This window comes from Amphiura filiformis, chromosome 15 (assembly GCF_039555335.1).
Source record: "Amphiura filiformis chromosome 15, Afil_fr2py, whole genome shotgun sequence".
NCBI classification, from domain to species: domain Eukaryota; kingdom Metazoa; phylum Echinodermata; class Ophiuroidea; order Amphilepidida; family Amphiuridae; genus Amphiura; species Amphiura filiformis.
Genome location: NC_092642.1, coordinates 22,743,611 through 22,761,755, shown reverse-complemented (window position 1 = coordinate 22,761,755; position 18,145 = coordinate 22,743,611). Strand labels below are relative to the sequence as shown.

Here is an 18,145-nt window from a genome sequence, read left to right as displayed (position 1 = left end):
GATTATAAAAAATGTTTGACTTGATTCTGGACTTTGAAAAGAATATAAAGCTTTGAATGTGTAAAGTTTTTATTATTTTAAAGAAGTTAATCTGAAATAAGGTATCTGTGAAGGATTTTAGTAATATTTAGAGGGCCTGCACCCCATTACAAAAATGTCGAATTTTTTTGTGAACGGCACCTAAATAGTTCAGCCTGAGACGAATATTTAGGGGAGACCGGGGCAAAGTGGAACACGGGGCAAAGCGGAATACCCCCATTATGTGGCCCTCAATCGCCAAGCTCATGTAATAAGAACATCACACTCATGCAGTTATAAACCTCTATCTTTTTAGCCAAATATACCACAGAGTCGTGCGATATGTCAAACTTTGCCTCTGGTCATAAGGAACAAAAAAGTCAGTGGTCGCATATCTGTAGGATCATTGGTTGATGAGATATAGTAATTTTTTCTACTTTGTGCATTTAACCCTCTATCTTGTTAACCAAATATACCAGTTTTGTGCGATATGTCAAACTTTACCTCTGGTACGTGAAGACGGCCCGATTGGCGCGAGGTTCATATTGGTGCGTATGCACCAATATGTATTTTGTAAACCGTAAGTTTTGCCTTGCCTTCCTTCATAATCCTGATTGGGCTGGATAAAAAAAATTGTTCCACTTTGCCCCGGTCTCCCCTAGGTATATTCGTCTCAGGTTAAGCATCGAGCTATTAATAGAGCTCGATGGGTTAAGCTTACTGATTTTCTTTATTTTATTACTAGTATATTGTGAAAAACCAAGTTTATATAGCTGTGGTGTTAGCTCAATATGCTAGGAATATATTATAACCGATGACCCCGTGTTCACTTTGGCTAAATCAGCTGTATTTTTGATGATAAGAGTACGTAAAATAGCATTCGACATCCGCCATTTGGCGTCAATCAAATACGGGAATAAGTCTGTTTCACTATTGAAGTAGTAGCACAACGTTCGCCGTACACACGACGAAATGATTGCAAATTTACACATTTGTAATCATTTTGACCACAAAATATGATGTGAAAATACAGGTAAGCAATGAGAACAAGTCCTCAAACATTTGAAATTTGTAGCTTCTTACTACAACCTGAGAGTAGTCTCAGCTGAATTCCTACTGAAGACATAAATCATATACACATGTCAGATGTTTATTGTACATGTATTGGCAAATATCCACAAAAGCGTTCATTATAAATTTATTTTGATAAATTGTCATATTTTATGCCATGTATTATATCCTTAAAACTAACCGGTGGATTTGCGAACAATTTGGACATAAATGACGTTATTTTTGGTAATATGAAGACTAATGGCCAAATTAATAGAAAAATACCTGTGATAAATTTATCTGTACAAATTGTCGCACTCCGAGTGACATATGGTATATTTGCAACCCTGCTGTGGATTTGCGAACAATTTGTCGACATAAATGACGCTTGCGGAGAAATTATTAGAAAAAAAAGGGTTTTTTTGCCTAGGTCTGTCCTCCATGCTAGGTATGATCATCAAATTTCCAAGTAGCCTTTTTAGTACTTTTTTTGGTCCTGGTGACAACCCTGCAAGAAGGATATTTCACATTGAAATTGTTTTGTTTAGAAAGATGATTATTTAACTTAAAAAATGAGGGGTCAACCATGTCTGTAGGAAAAAAATTAGCAAAGTTATGGGCAAATGTATTTTTCCAAATTCTGTGACCATCATTGACGGTACCGTACCTTACAACATGTACAATGAGTTACTGTACAAAAAAGCAAGTACCATTATGCAACTTTCAGCACAGCAATCAAATTTACAGAAAAGAGATTTTATTTGTAAAACTCTTACTATCACTGTATGATAACTTCTGTATAAACATGATAAAGGTGTCCCAATTGACACTTTTTGACTTTCAATTAACCTGAGGTTTCTGGTGTCCAAATTTCAATTTTTTTGTATTTCCTACACAGTTATTAAGCTATTTCTGTGGTCACAAGTTGGGAGTTGAAGGAGTCCCTCTATTATCTATACGCATCCGGGGCACATGATACGTGATTATAGCCTAGTTTCCTTGTGTGTAGCCTTCTTCACTCAGTACGAAGGCTACAGCATAGTGTATTGAAAAATGCAGGGTCCATCGATCATGTCAGTAAAATGAATATTTTGTTTTGGGACTGATTATTCGGACTACCACCCGGCATGCAGGTATTCCTGCATTAAATACATCAGAATTATTACCATTGCAAGATGGCTTAAAGCTAGCATTTCAAGTATCTCTTATAAGCTAATAACAAATGGTGTCAGCTGGAATCTCTTGAGGCATTGTCTTTTTTAAAGACATTTCTTGTTTTTGTCTGTCCCCCAAAAAATTTCTTTTGCCCCCTCTGACCAAGAAAGCTGGCTACGCCCCCTGTCGACAGGGGCTATTCGCGGGCAAGTGAGCTTGGTCAATGCCTAGCAATTCCGACTGGGTGGTCGTTTTGATTTGCAACTTTTGAAAATGCACAAAATTTCAATTATATACTGGAATCAATCTTTGTCAATTTAATGTTTCAGTGGTAGCAAGTTTGGTTTCAAATTGGAGCTAACAAAATGGTGCATACGATCGCATCCATCAAATAGTCAAAACGTGGCAAGATTTGGATTTATGTCGCGTTACATAAGTGATGACTTTCTTTTTGTGTTGTGTTTATTATGAGACTATAATTATTATTATATCACTCATACATAAATTCTAGACAGTTCATTGGTTGATTACCATTTATCATTTTTACTATCACCCTCTCCGTGTGATAATCTTTACCATCATCTGCTCTGCCGTAGTGCGCCTGCGCCAAGCCGTGCGCTGACTCTTGGACTCGCCGATTTAGTTATGGGGTGGACCCCAAAATGTGAAGTATATCACGGCAAAACATGGTGTTATGTTGATGAAAAAATGTATTTCCTACCTTAATAGTATTTTAGTAATGGAATTTATGCATGGGTGATATAAAACAAATATTAGGCCTAACTGTCTTAAATTCGTGTAATTCCGGCTCGTGGAATGGAACAATTCATCTTTCACTTCGTGATTATATTTCGACCATCACACTCATAGACAGTTAATATTTGTATACCATCAGGAGGGTGAGATTTCAAATTATGCTGGACTTTTAAGATACGTCACCAGGGGCGTAGCCAGGGGGAGCAAAACTTCCCCCCACAGAAAATTTCCAGGGATAAATTGGGGACGGCAAAGAGTAAAATGCCCTTAAAATGACTAAAAATGGGCCACAAAATTGTGGGGACGAAAATTTGGCTTTGCCCCCTCACATTAAAATCCTGTCTACGCTACTGGACATCACAATTTTTTTATTCCGTGTGAGGAACAATTTGAGATACATTACAACATGATGGGACTATTTTTAAGTTCCCCCCACTGTGACCTTCGATCCCTCGCGGGAACCACAGGGGGCATAGAAAAAAATGGAACCAATCAAATTTTTATCATTTTAGGTTTAAGGATGCCAAAAAACATTGGTTCCACTGCACTAATGTAGGAATATAAAATCCCAAACCCATAGCGCCCTGTACTAAAAGGAGAATACTGCGGTCTAATTCTATCAAGCATTATAATTAAGGGGGTACTACACCCCTTGCCAATTTTGTGCCTATTTTTGCATTTTTCTCCAAAATTATAGCATATTTGATACAAGTAAGATATGTATATTTTAGGGGCAAAGACTACAACTACTGCACCGAAAATTCAGCAACTCACGGCAAGTAGTTATTGATTTATTGATCAAATACTGGTTTTCCCTCATTTTCGACTGTAACTCCACAACTGTTGTCCGTGCTGAAATAAACTTTCCAGTGCAGTAGTTGTAGTCCTTGCCCCTATAATATACATATCTTACTTGTCCCCAATGCGCTACAAGTTTTGAGAAAAATGCAAAAATAGGCACAAAATTGGGCAGGGGTGTAGTACCCCCTTAATACCTTAACAATCACCCTCATATTCTATCGATTTACTACAAAATGATTGTATGATAAACTTATAATTTAAAATTGCCTATACGATGTTGAAGTGATGATGTAACAGGATTAATTACCATAGCAATAGAGGCATACAATTTTTGAATAGATCGCCCAGCACTACAACGTTCACGCGGTACGTATGCATTGAACAATATAGATGTCAAAGAAAGGCTGTTCACTCGCACCACTTCCATGCTCGCACCTGTAAGATTAGTATTTTTGAAAAGAGCGGTATTGTATTCAATCTATGTTTGCAGACATACACAGGTGATTAGTGCAATCTGCTTGTAGTGCAGGGCGATCTATTCAAAAATTGTATTCCTCTATTGCTATGGTAGTTAATCCGCTTATTACGTCACTTCGACAGCGTATTGAATCGTGACGTAATTCCAGTCGCCCGTTCGCGAATTCGCATAATTCAACTTTCCCTGTTATCATGCTTTATAATGTCTTTTATTTATTATTATTCAATAGTTGGAAGCTCTATAGTGTGGCGTATCCTACAGTGGACGCACTACCAGTTACTGAACTCGAGTATAGTACTCCCAAATACCCGAAAGGAACTAAAATGCCGGGTGTCGACAAGCCCGAAATTACGGTTTACTCTCTGTACCCGGTAGGTAAAACAATTAATTGAATTCAACACTCAGAACGCCACTGACCATCCTCTATTGTTTATGCATTAGTCGTACTAAAAGTCGATCGATACATGTTGAAATCAGCACAATTCAGAGATACACATTTTTGCTTTGAAATTAATTTTATCGGTAAAATAAAAAACAGTATTTTTTTTTTCAGTAATGTCAGATAAAAACATAGTAGCTTGGATATACCTTTTTTTTATTAAATATCCTGCTGTTAAAATTAGGCATGAAATTGTGTCTTTTACGGTAAGATTTTTACACACCTGAACTTCGTCCATGAGTTGTTGTTTTTTGGGGGAGGAGGAGGGTAAATTTAACTCTTGGGGCATTGGGGTGAGAAGCGTTCTGAATGTCCTGCGGGCATCCTACGCATCATGACAAAGCTGCTACTTCCGGTAATACAGCACACAAAATTTATCCTCGTGTGTTTGTAGTACAAACATCTCTCGCCAATATCCTTCGGTTGATAAGGATATCGATGTGCGGTACATACAATACGGGTAGTGTTTTTATAGTGAGCAAGTTTCCGGATAATTTCTGACCGGATTGAAATTATACCGCAATGTACCGTACGGTACATCTGCTCCCACTATAAACACGCTGAAAATCTCAAAATAGATGGTGCAAAAATTATTATTGTTATTCATGAAAGTTTCAACAAATCAAAATGGCATTTTATGTTATTTTACTTATTAAATGTTTTATTATATAACTGTACCCCACAAATCTATCAGGTATATTATTAAATGGTTGATTTATTAATGTCCCGTTTTCTATCTTAAATTGAGGCCTTAAAGCAATATGTCCAAATTTTGAGCTGTATTGCTCCAGCGGTTTTGACCGGGGGTTTTGATATGAGAAGTACATACAATTTCAGCGTGGTTACCACAATTCACCACGTTTTTTGTGCAAACCATCTAATCTAAACATATCTTGACGTTAACTTTATTGGGGTAATGAGAAAAATATGATATTTCTTATGATCCCAAAATCTCAGCTTTGATTAGGAGAAATTTGGTATGAGGCTGTCGATCGGGTCATGAATATTATACTTCTGTCATTCTCCCGTCCACATCCATTTTTGTTGTGTTTTCTTTTCCACTTTTACTTTGAGTCCTGTTGATGAAATTATTTTCACATGTTTGTATTTACTTGCTTATTTTCTCTCTTTTTATTTCTCAGGTTGACCCAGAGCATGATCGCTAAAATGTTCGGTGCGACTGCGAGGTACGGGTACGTGATGAACCCCATCAACTAATTTAGTACCTTGCCGCATCGTCACGGTTGCTGAAGCCTTTTTAATAGTTTAAGCATTGTGATATCACAAAAGAACATAGTATATGGTTTAGGGTTATAGGTTAGTGTTAAGGTTACGATTATAAGTTAGTTAAGATTTGGATTATGGTTTGAATGTTATTTTGAGGTGTTTCTTTTGCGCAGGAAATGCACCATTATATACTTGTAATAATACATTATAATTATGCCATTAATTCACTGCTGTTTCATCCCTTCTGATGGTTTGTTCCGACATTCGTTAAGATCATCATGCGAGTAGCAAAGTATCAGAATACGGTATATTTTTGGGTTGAAAATGACACAATTGTTAGGCAAATTAAGATTGTTTGTTAAATTATCATGAATTATTTCCATTCTTAGCACTATGCATAATGAGTATTTTTCCTGGATTTTTGCTATATAATCAATGTAATTTTGTCTGGATTTATTTTTCCTGAAAGTCCTTAAGTATTACAAATTGGGAAAAAGAATAATATACAGATGAAGTAGATAACAACAAAGTCCATCATCGGGGTCTATTTTCGGACAATATTCATCCCTATAACTTTGGATAGGAATGTTCGATTGCAAACAAATAAAAACCAATTAAATCTCATGCCATTCATTGTAAATTTGAAGACTGATGTTGTTGACCAACCAAGTACCTAAGTGTTCATAAAAAGTTCAAAATAAAATGGTCCATTTGTTTTTGCTTTTCAAATTTATTGTTAACACTACAACTTTCAAACAAAATCTTTTACACATCGCCTGTACTTTCTGGAAGTAAATTTTCCACATAAGTTCTTATTCCGTCTTCACTGAGTTGGTAAAAACTCATATTTTGGTAACATAAATATCTCTGATAATGACCTGTATGTCAGAGATACTGACCATACCGGTAGGTACCCTTTCAAAAACGAAGATTTTTCTTGTGATCAATAAAAATGTGTGCCAAATTGTAGTAAATCACTGTAACATTGAAGGTGTTGAACAGCAAATTTTGATCACCATCGTTCTATAGGAAAACACTAGAAAGCAAATGTTAGTTTGAACTATCGGATTGCTTCAATTTTGGAAGTTTACCCATTGAGATCTAGCGTAACTTACTTTTGCATAATTTGATGTGAAAGTTTTGCATTATGAGCGGCAATGTTACCTGTTACCTCATGGTTCGGTAATCTTAAGAGAAGCAATCATTATAATGAATCTTACTGTCCAAAATAACACACTCGTTTGGTTTTAAAGATTTTGTTTAAGATATGAAAAATTGATTATGTTAAATGGTTACAGTTACAAGACTCAACAAGTCGTAATACAGCAGTCTCGCACAAAAAGAAGTGCATATAATAAACAAAGATCATAAACTTCCGATATAGAAAAAAAAATCAAGTAAATTAAGAATAAAATGTAGGCTCTTTTGATATACAATTTTAGCATTATGTTTGCTTTATGTTTTATCTTCTTAAATGCTCCTTTTAGTCAATTTCAAGTGTGTATTTTAACTTGCCATGCTTGTGAGCTTGTATTTGTAGTGATCTTGTAAACCTTTGGTCAGTGAAGTATTAAATTTAATGTTAGCGATACCTGGTTTGGATATAAGTCCAGTGTTTTTGGGACTGGCTTGATATCATTATTTAGATGTTTGATAGTACACTTGAAGTTGGTTAAATATGAATATTCATGAGTAAGTTTTATTATAATTTCTTTTAAAAGTTAAGTAGTTTTAAGAAGTATAATAAGTGCATGATTTAAGATATTAGTAAGGCATCGATCTGCTGTGCAGATTTATATGCCAACATATACTTTGCTAATAATCAAAGGATAATTTGGTATACATATTCAAATCAAGGAAATATCAATTGGAGATAAACCAAACATAATAATTTTCTATAGACAATCGAAACATAAATATAGAAAGACGTTCTAAATGATAAATCTGTTAAAATGGTTCTTGAAATATCACAAATGATGATCATCTCTCCGTTGTGCCAATCCAAATTTTTAATTGACAAAATGTTATCTACTTTTAACATTATTTCAACTATGATCATAAAAAATTATTATTTCCAACATAATTGATATTTTAAAACTGTTTAAAGAGGTCTATGTTTATCATTTGCTTTTCATTATTACATGTTTGGTGATGTTCTATAATGTACTCGTACTTAGTCAATTTCAAGTGTGTTTTGTTAAATTAAGCAATTATTATTATTAACTAGGCCGATTCATATTGTTTATTCGACGTTGAATATTCGACAGGACGCACTCCTATTAAATCTGTTCATTTCGATCTTCTAACGAATGTTTGCTGATGAAAAAAGTATTCGGTGTCGAATGAAGTAGTCTGTGTCAGGCTTGTGTTTGAATATATAGAGTCTCTTCCTCAAACTATATTATGGGCTTCAGTAATGGTCATGCAAAACCTTGGTCAGTGAAGTTTTAATTTTAATATGTAATTATCTGGTTCGACTAAGTCAAGTGTTTTGGAACTGGCTTGACATCCAATTTAGATGTTTGGTAGTACACTTGAAGTTGAAAATATGAATATTCATGATTAAGTAAGTTTTCTTATGATTTCTTTTAAAGTTTAAGTGGTTTTAAGAAGTATATTGTAAGTGTATGATTAAGGATATTAGTATAGCTACACTTTGCTGTGTAGATTTATAATCGAAAATATTTTGCTTCATCATATATATAAAGGTCAGCATCCCAACAATATCTGTGTGTCATCTGTGTTTTATTTTCTGTTACAAGTTCCCCTCTCGCTGCAGGGGTTTGCCCAAGTTAATAGTATGCCATTTTGACAGTATCTGATCAAGTTTTATATGGCTGTATTGTCCGTCCGGGGGGTGGGGTGTGAATCGAGAAATGTTTGCCAAAATGTATATCGAAATCGGTAATTTGTAAGAGTCCTGGGGGAGGGGTTTCCCCCTGGGGTCGAGAAATTTTTCCCCAAATATTTTATGTCAAAACAGTCTATTTTAACAGAATTTGATCAAGTTTTTCTGTAGCCCTGCATGCATGACCTGTCCTGGGAGGGCCTGTGAATGCCTGAGAGTATAAGTGGCGTGCGCAAAGGGGGTGGGGTGAGTGGGCAGGTCCCCTACTTTTGTCAATCAGGTGGGGGAAATACACCCAGTTTGAATAGTCGAGGGGGATCGAGACCCGTGGCCCGACGTTTGAAAACCTGCGGACACCACTGGCGTAGTCAAGGGTGGGGAACAGCAGCCCCCTGTGAGAAGTCTTGCACCCCCCCGCTTCCCCGGGAATGCTGGCCGCCCTGATATTTAAGATTTATCCTTTTTTGTACTTTTTAGCCCATTTTTGACCATTTTCGTCAAATTTTCCCCTTGAAAGTTGCTTTGTCCCAATCGCCTCTTTTCCCCCTTCCTGGGAAAGCTCATTAATATATGACCGGAACATGCATGGCAAGAGGAACATCAGTACAGGGGTCAAACAATATCACTTTCACAGCTACAGATGACCTATTTTTCAAAAGGGAAACTGGCGCCAAACCCATAAATGTGGGTGTAATGTAATGCCCCCATTATGTTCCCTTCGTGCTGCCCTTATTTACCAGGGGAAGTCCAGGGCAAAAGGGCGAAGTTCCCGATACCCCCTTCGTGCTGCCCCTATTTGACAGGTGAGGGGAAACTGGGGAAAAGCCCCAGACTAAGGGGGCAAACACACCGATGGCCCCTTTATGTCTATTGACGGAGACTGCTTCTCCAAGTTGCCCCTAATAATAATCGTCAATTAAGTTAATATCCTCCCCCAGTGATATACTGATAGGATCTTGACTAAACAGTAAAAAGCTTTTCTCTTTTTTTTTTCTTTTTTTTTTTTTTTTTTTGTTTGTGCCTATGAATTAAGGGCTCAGATAGCGACGTTTTCACAGGGTTTTTTTGTCGAACGTGAGAGCACATCGGCCATGTCGAATTGCATTTTCAAAACGAGGAATGTCCTTCTGATATCAAGTAATTCTGATTTTTTCTAAATTCGCGATATAATACATATTTTACGGCAAGTGATTAAAATTGATATTTTGGAAATTTAACAGTCCTCGAGGTAAATTGTATAACTCTAATGATATATATTTTAAGTGTATTTAGCTGGGATGAAAAAATTTTTCAATTGATTGTCGGCTTTTCATCCCAGCTACATACACTTCATTAGTTAGATTTATAAAGTTTACTTCGAGGACTGTTTAAAATGTTTAATATCAAAAATATAAAAAGTATCAAATTTTAATAATTTCCCCTGCCATAAAATGTTTTGGTGGCAGGAAAACAAAAAAGAGGGTCATTGGGTGAGAGGGAGTTCAGTAAAACAAAAAAGGGGTCATTGGATGAGAGGGAGTTGAAAAATGGGGGTCAATGTGGCCGCGCATCCCTGTCAGTCTTGTCCCCTCCCACCCTTACTTTTGTCAATCAGGTGGGGGAAATGTACGCATTTTGAATGGTCAGGGGAATCGAGACCCGTGGCCCCGACATTTAAAAACCTGCGGACACCATGCGTAGTCAAGGGGTGGGATAACAGCAGCCCCCTGTGAGAAGTCTTGCCCCCCCCCCCCCCCCCATGTGGTATGCTGGCCGCCCTGATGTTTAATATTGATCCTTTTTTTGTACTTTTTAGGCCATTTTTGACCATTTTCGTCACATTTTGCCCCTTGAAAGTTGCCTTTCCCCAATCGCCTCTTTTCCCACTTCCTGAAAAAGTCCGTGGCATATGCCCCCTCGCTGAAAAGTCCTGGCTACGCCACTACGTCATTTTCACCGCCCTTAATTCGATGTATCAATCTGATCATGGGCTAAAACGTGGTCAACGATTCCTCATTATGATCAGAACATGTCAAGAGGAACATCAGTGCAGGGGTCGAACAATATCGCTTTCACAACTACAGATGCCCTATTTTTCAAAAGGGCATGCGCCAAACCCATAAATGTGTGTGTAATGCCCCATTATGTTCCCTTCGTGCTGCCCTTATTTGCCAGGGGAGTCCAGGAGTTGCAACTGGGGGGAAATTACAGGGCTAAAGGGCGAATTCCCCGATGCCCCCTTCGCGCTGCCCCTATTTGACAGGTGAGGGGAAACTGGAGACAAGCCCCAGACTGAGGGGGAAAATACGTTGAATGGCCCCTTTATGTCTATTGACGGAGACTGCTTCTCCAAGTTGCCCCTAATCGTCAATTTTATTAATTTCCTCGCCAGTGACATAGTGATAGGCATGATATAATGATATAGCATCTTGGCTAAGCAAGTAAAAACTTTTTTTTCTTCTTTTTTTCTTTTTTGTGACTATATATGAATTAAGGGCTCAGATACACTGCAAAAATAGTGTTTAGAAATCGAGGACAGATTGGTGTTTAGAAAGTTAAATGTTTAGCATTAAACACTTGTAATGTTTAGATCTTAAACATTAACACATGATCATATGAAATGTGTTTAGGATCTAAACATTAAAGTGTTTAAATGCTAGACATTTAACTTCCTAAACATCAATCTGTCCAAGATTTCTAAACACTCTTTTTGCAATGTAGTGACGTTTTCACGTATTTTTTTTTTGTGGGACGCGAGAGCACATCAGACATGTCGAATTGCATTTTTAAAACGAGGAATGTCCTTCTGATATCAAATAATTCAGATTTTTCCTAAATTCGCGATATAATACACATTTTACGACAAGTGATTAAAATTGATATTTTTGAAATTAAACAGTCCTCGAAGTAAATTGTATTACTCTAATGATATATATTTTAAGTGTATTTACCTGGGATGAAAAGCCAACGATCAATTGAAAAAGACCTAAATTTTTTTCAGATTTTTTACGGGAAAAATCTATATCTTCAATATGAAAGGTCAAAATTTTCAATTGATCGTCGGCTTTTCATCCCAGCTACATGTACGTATCCACTTGAAGTACATATCATAAGACTTATGAAGATTTCTTCGAGGACTGTTAAATATCAAAAATATAAAAAGTATCCAATTTTAATAATTTGCCATAAAATATTTGGTGATAGGAAAACAAAAAAGAGGGTCGTTGGGTGAGAGGAAGTGCAGTAAAACAACAAGGCGGTTCTTGAACCACGAGGCTCGCCTGCTTTCGTGACTGCCTGCTTTTGCGATTACTTTTGGTAGAGGTAAATGAATTTGGCGGTTCTCGGCTGGGCACGATTACATGGCTGATGGTAACTGTATACGTTAGACTGTAAGTTTCATGCCCATTCGACAGTTTTTACTAATTTGACCTCAGATGACGCCTGGTGACCCTGAAATGACCTTCCAAAAATTTGACTCTGAATGTTGAATGTACACACCAAGTTTCATCCCCATACGATAGTGTTTAGTAATTTGAGCTCAGCTGACCCATGGATGACCTCGGATGATCCAAAATGACCGTCCAAAAATTTGGCTCTAAATGATGACTTTACCCACTAAGTTCTAAATGTTCACTGTGCCCTCACAGTCATGCCCATACGACAGTGTTTATTAATTTGACCTAAGATGACCCCTGGGAGAACCTTGATAACCCTGGAATGGCCTTCCAAAAATTTGGCTCTAAATGTTGACTATGCCCATCCAGTTTCATGCCCATACGACAGTTTTTAGTAATTTGAACTCAGCTGACCCCTGCATGATCCCGAAATGACCTTCCAAAATTTGGCTCTAAATTTTGACTGTAACCACTAAGTTTTGTAGCAATATGACAGTTTTTAGTAATATTACCTCAGATGACCTTGGGTAACCGTAAATGACCCCAAAATGACCTTCCAAAAATTTTGCTCTAAATGTTGAATGTACCCACCAAGTTTCGTGTCCATACGACAGTTTGTATTAATTTGACCTCAGATGACACCTGGATGACCTTGGGTAACCTTGATCCACTAAATAATACAGACTTGTTCTGTCTGGGGTCAAGATGCACCCACCCACCAAGTTTGAGGAACGTGCGACCCCTAGTCTCCAAGAAAATGGTATTTTGCTTGTTACGCATAAATTGCCCTCAGATGACCCCAAAATGACCTTCCAAAATTTGGCTATAAATGTTGACTGTACCCACCAAATTTCGTGCCCATACGACATACGAGTTTTTAGTAATTTGACCTAAGATGATCCCTTGGGTGACCCTGGATGACCTTAAAATGACCTTTCAATATTTTTGCTCTAAATGATGAATGTACCCACCAAGTTTCGTGTCCATACGACAGTTTGTAGTAATTTGACCTCAGATGACCCCTGGATGACCTTGGGTGACCTTGATCCACCAACCAATGCAAACTTGTTCTGTCTGGGGTCAAGATGCACCCACCCACCAAGTTTTAGGAACGTGCGACCCCTAGTCTCCAAGAAAATGGTATTTTGCTTGTTATGCATAAATTATGCAAATTAGGTACTTAATTACCATATTTTGCCCTGAATACCTAATCGAGTTGAGAACCTATGGCCGCGCTACTCCCCACCAAGTTACGTCACTGCACCCATACGGATCTGCATATAATCTGTTCACAAGGTTTTTTTGCTTGTTATGCATAAAATATGCATTAATTATGCAAATTAGGTACCTTAATTAGCTTATTTTGCGCTGAAAATCTAATCAGGTCAAGAACCTCTGTCCCCGCTACTACCCACCAAGTAACCTCACTGCACCCCATACGGATCTCCAGATAATATGTTCACAAGGTATTTTGCTTGTTACGCATAAAGTATGCAAATTAGGTAGGGGGTCTACTTATTACCATATTGTGCGCTGAAATTCCAATCAGGTCGAGGCATTCTGGTCATGCTACCCCCTACCAAGTTTCATCATCATAGCACTTACTGTTCTTAAGATAACGTGTTCACAAGCTTTTCCGAACACACACAGACCCCCCCCATTTACTGTAATCTGGGTGTCCTCACTTAAGGCAGCTGTGTAGGCCTACTTTCAGACATACATGTAGTAAAAGTGCAATAACTTTGTAATTATTTGCGCAAGACATATAAAAGTATACATTTTTATGAAGGCAAGACATCAATAAATCTTAATACAGATTTGGGGTAAAAACAACAATTATGAAGAAAATCACAGAAAAGTGAGTTTTTTTTTATATATTTAAGCTACAACAAAAGAAAAAAACACTCTTTCCAAAATATTTTATTTTGTTTTTAGCTCAATCTTGAGGCTTCATTCCAAAAACGGTTTTTAATTTTTTGATATTGGCCATATTTTTTGAGATATTGGCCATATAAGGCATCAAAATGAACTTTTTAAAATTCACAAATGCCTATTTGCACAAAATGATGCCTAAAATCTGAAATAGACCAAAATATAAAAAAAATGAGAAAACCGTTTCTTGAGTCGATCATGCTTTTTACGATGATCATATTTGCTTACCTATAGATGCTGTATTTATTGAGTTATCGTGTACCTTAATCGTCATTTTACCGAGAAAATGAACATTGAAATAATGGCCGTTGAAGTTTAAAGTGGTCACATTTTGCACTTTCATCGAATCTCACAGGAGAATGCGGCAGTTTTCGTTTTTGTACCTATTATTACGTGAACATCGGGTAAATCCACAGCCCCTTGAGAAGTTTGAGCGAAATCCATTCATAACTTGATATTTAAATCGGGGGAAAGAACTTGCAAAAACCCACATTTTATCAGCTAAAATGGAGCCATTTGACCACTAGGTTTTTGTGAAATCAGTGCTTCCGCGGTGCTTCCATAAGATGCGCCGCGCATGCAGATAAGCGTCGCGTATTCGTAGCGTATTTGTGCGTAAACAAATTGCGCGATACGCAACGCGATGCGTTGTTGCGCGCGTGTACCCTGCTGGTACAACAAAGATTTTCTTTCCTTTTCAATTTCAAACACGAGTGGAATAGTGAAATAAAGTCCTTAAAATAGCCTATTGCAGTTGGAGTTTACAAATCTGGATTTTCATTCCTTGTATTTATAAAAAACTTAACAAAGTACAAACATATCAAAAAACTCAATTTTGAGAAAGAAACAATGTCTAGAGTACACAGCCGCGATAAGCACTTTTAAATTTACATAGCAATGTAGGCCTACACTTTCCATAATCTGGGTACACTCGCAGAATCACTTTATATCAGGGGGGGAAGGAGGATTATGGCCTGTTGACTAACTGAATACTACTATCGCGGATTCAGGGAAATATGATTGCCCAAATACGGAAATTAACGTGGTGTAGGGATTTTTTGAGCACCATCGTTAGAAATATAAAAACAAAGAGAAACATAGACATTCATTTGATTTGCCCCATTTCATTACATTCTGAAATGACTCTAAATTAAAACCATAGGAAGAAAAAAATAAAATCTAAATTTTAGCCATATATATTCTAGTATCTATAGGCCGTTTTCTAGCAAATTTAGCTTTTGTAATAACCTCTCATGCGTCAAAGTTCACTCACAGGTCCGGTCAATGTTGCTATGTAAGCGATCCGTTGAGTCTGTTATTGAGACTGTAAATTGTGTCGATATCGATTACCCCGGCAGCAGACGACGTTCGCAGGAACCTGAATCTCGACCTACTCCCCTAAAATCTTTATCACGTAATGAATACGGAATAAATCACAAACATTAGGGGACTAGATCGGGTTGGAGGTTATTGCGGATCCTTCATCAGTTTTCGGCTGTGATATTCATGTAGGGTCCTATATCATAATTAGGCCTATTATAAATCATATTACATTACTTTTTAGGGAGTTCTTGAATTCCATCTTATTTATTTACTATATATTTTATTCATAATCCAGGGTAGCACAATTCAACCAAATAGCTGGTCTAACGGGGGCCCTGCGATACATTTACACAACATTAAAATGCAACAATTATCCACATGCAATTTATATAAAATAGGCCTAGCCGGACTGTTACAGTAGGCCTATACAGAAATGCATACAAGTAAATAAAACACATCATTAACAAGTACATGCTCAGAATCTTGGATTCTAGGCCTATGCCTCCAAATCAGTAGGCATAGGACTACTCCCTGTACTAGCTGTAGAAGTACCGGTAGGCTATTAACCGGAGGTGGAGGGGGGTACGGGCCATGAATAGCCGCCTAGGCCTATGTAGGGGGTCATAAAAATATGGGGAAGGGGCGATTTTGCACTAAAATAGGAGGTCTTGATAGCCTATTTGGGATTGGTACTAGGCCTATAATTGGCCTAGGCCTAAATATTGTTTGAAAAATTAGTTGATTTAGGCCTACAATCAAAAGGCCTACAAAACTTTCGCGCGCTTTCCAAATGGACTTTAGGCTTAGGCCTAAGGGAACAAAAGAGACCCGTAGGCCTATTATAGTTCAGATGTTTAATTATATAGGCCTAGGAATATAATTAAACACCTGAACTTTGTGGAATCTAGGTCTATTATAGGCCTAGCTAGGCCTATAATAGGGGCCTAATAATTAAACGGGAATTAAACGCCTGAACTTTGTGGAATCATTTGTGCGCGGAAGGGGTGTCATAACAATTTTCAACCAGAGATAGGGAGTTTCATGGGGGCCGTAATTTGTTTGAACCGGTCATTGTCTCTGGTCACTGACACATTTTGGGATTTTGGGCCAGAAATGGTGCAATTTGCTCATAGGGCCATTGCATTGTATTTGAACGATTTATAAAAATAATCTTTAGGCCTAAGCCTACCACTCATGTCCCCTCTCCCGGTGTGAATGAAAAACTGATAATCTAAATCTCAAAAATGGGGGCCGAGCAAAACATAGGCCTATTGCAACGTTTCCGTACTGTTATAGGTGCCATGCCCCATAAATGTGTGCCAAAAGTTCCCCCTCATTTCAACCTGCCAATAATTCCCCCCCCCCTTTTTTTCTTTACAAACAAACCCCCACCCCCTCCATTTTATCCTTCCCATGGCTCATAACTGCATAGAGCCCCTAACCATTTGTTTGTTATTTCTAATTGGAGCGATGTATTAAGTAATTATCATAATCGGCTCGGGTATCTGGAGAAAGGAAGATTGGGATGCCGGACAAGTTTTGCCGAGAATAAGTTTGGTATAGGCCTATGAATAGGGATGGGGTATGAACGTTTGGACATTATTTATTTTGGGACATTCAGTGGCGTACCGTGGCCGGTTTCAGGCGCTAGCGCCCGAAAAGGAGCGCATTTTGATGTATAGTGCCATTTTTTTTCAAAAATTTTTATGCTTTATCAAATTTTTCCGCCCTTTTGTATTTACTAATTCTTTTTACCGCCCACTTCGTTTTTGCCGCCCCTGTTTTTGCTGCCCCTTCTTCTTCCGCCGCCCCTTCATTTTTGCCGCCCCTGCTTTTACCCCGGGGGCTGGAGCCCCCAAAGCCCCAACACAAAAAAAAAATACGCGCATGACATTAGAGCACATCAGACATCGAATTGCATTCTGAATACGAAGAATGTCTTTCTGATATCAAATAATTTTGATTTTTTGAAATTCGCAATGTAATACACATTTTATGGGAAATGATTAAAAATTGTAATTAAACAGTACTCGAAGTAAACTTTATAAATCTGATGATTTATGCCCCCCCCCCATGGATTCATTCAGCGAAACCTGTCAAGCTTTTGGTTAAACAGGAGCCTAAATAAATTGGGCAAAATTTGGGGAAAATTGCACAATTCTGGTTGACTCAAAAGGATAATTTGGTGAGAGCTTATCTAACATTAGTTCAAAACTATTTGAGCGGGTCACTGGGTGACAGCAAACAAAAAAGAGGATCGGTCATTGAATGACGGGGAGTGCCCCCATATCAGTGATTGTCCCCGGCATTGTTCTACAAAATATTAAAGCGGCTCGTGCATTGATTTGAAAGGCCTACAACAAAATCATATCTAGTGATTAACCTCTAACATGTCTAATTTTGGAGAGTTCTACTAGCCATGAGACAATTACTATTAAAGATCTGTAACACATGCTTTTTTTATTAATATTATTTATTGTTCACATTGTAGCTTTTCATGATTTTTACAAATTTCAATATTTATGACAATATCAAGTATAACATATTTTATTATTGTATGTACACTAGAAAAATTTTAATAATGATAAAACCAGATTCGAACTAATTATTCTTACAGACCGAAAATTGAAAAAAATTGAAATGTCAGATAAAAATGCAAAATTTTATTGGAAAGCCTGACACTTGACTCGTTTCAGTCTCCCATCTGTTTTTTATCAGTCGAGATACAATACATGGCAGAT

At 37.4% G+C, this 18,145-nt stretch overlaps 1 protein-coding gene across 1 annotated transcript in view; it reads left to right on the top strand.

The window, feature by feature from the left end:
* Window positions 1-8,650, top strand: part of LOC140171397 (uncharacterized) — a 31,676-nt gene extending 23,026 nt beyond the window's left edge. Inside the window, exons 4-5 of the mRNA XM_072194643.1 lie at window positions 4,488-4,629; window positions 5,840-8,650. Coding sequence (XP_072050744.1) covers window positions 4,488-4,629; window positions 5,840-5,863 — 166 coding nt within the window. The 3' untranslated portion in view covers window positions 5,864-8,650. The remainder of the gene's footprint in view (window positions 1-4,487; window positions 4,630-5,839) is intronic.
* Window positions 8,651-18,145: the final 9,495 nt, after the last annotated feature.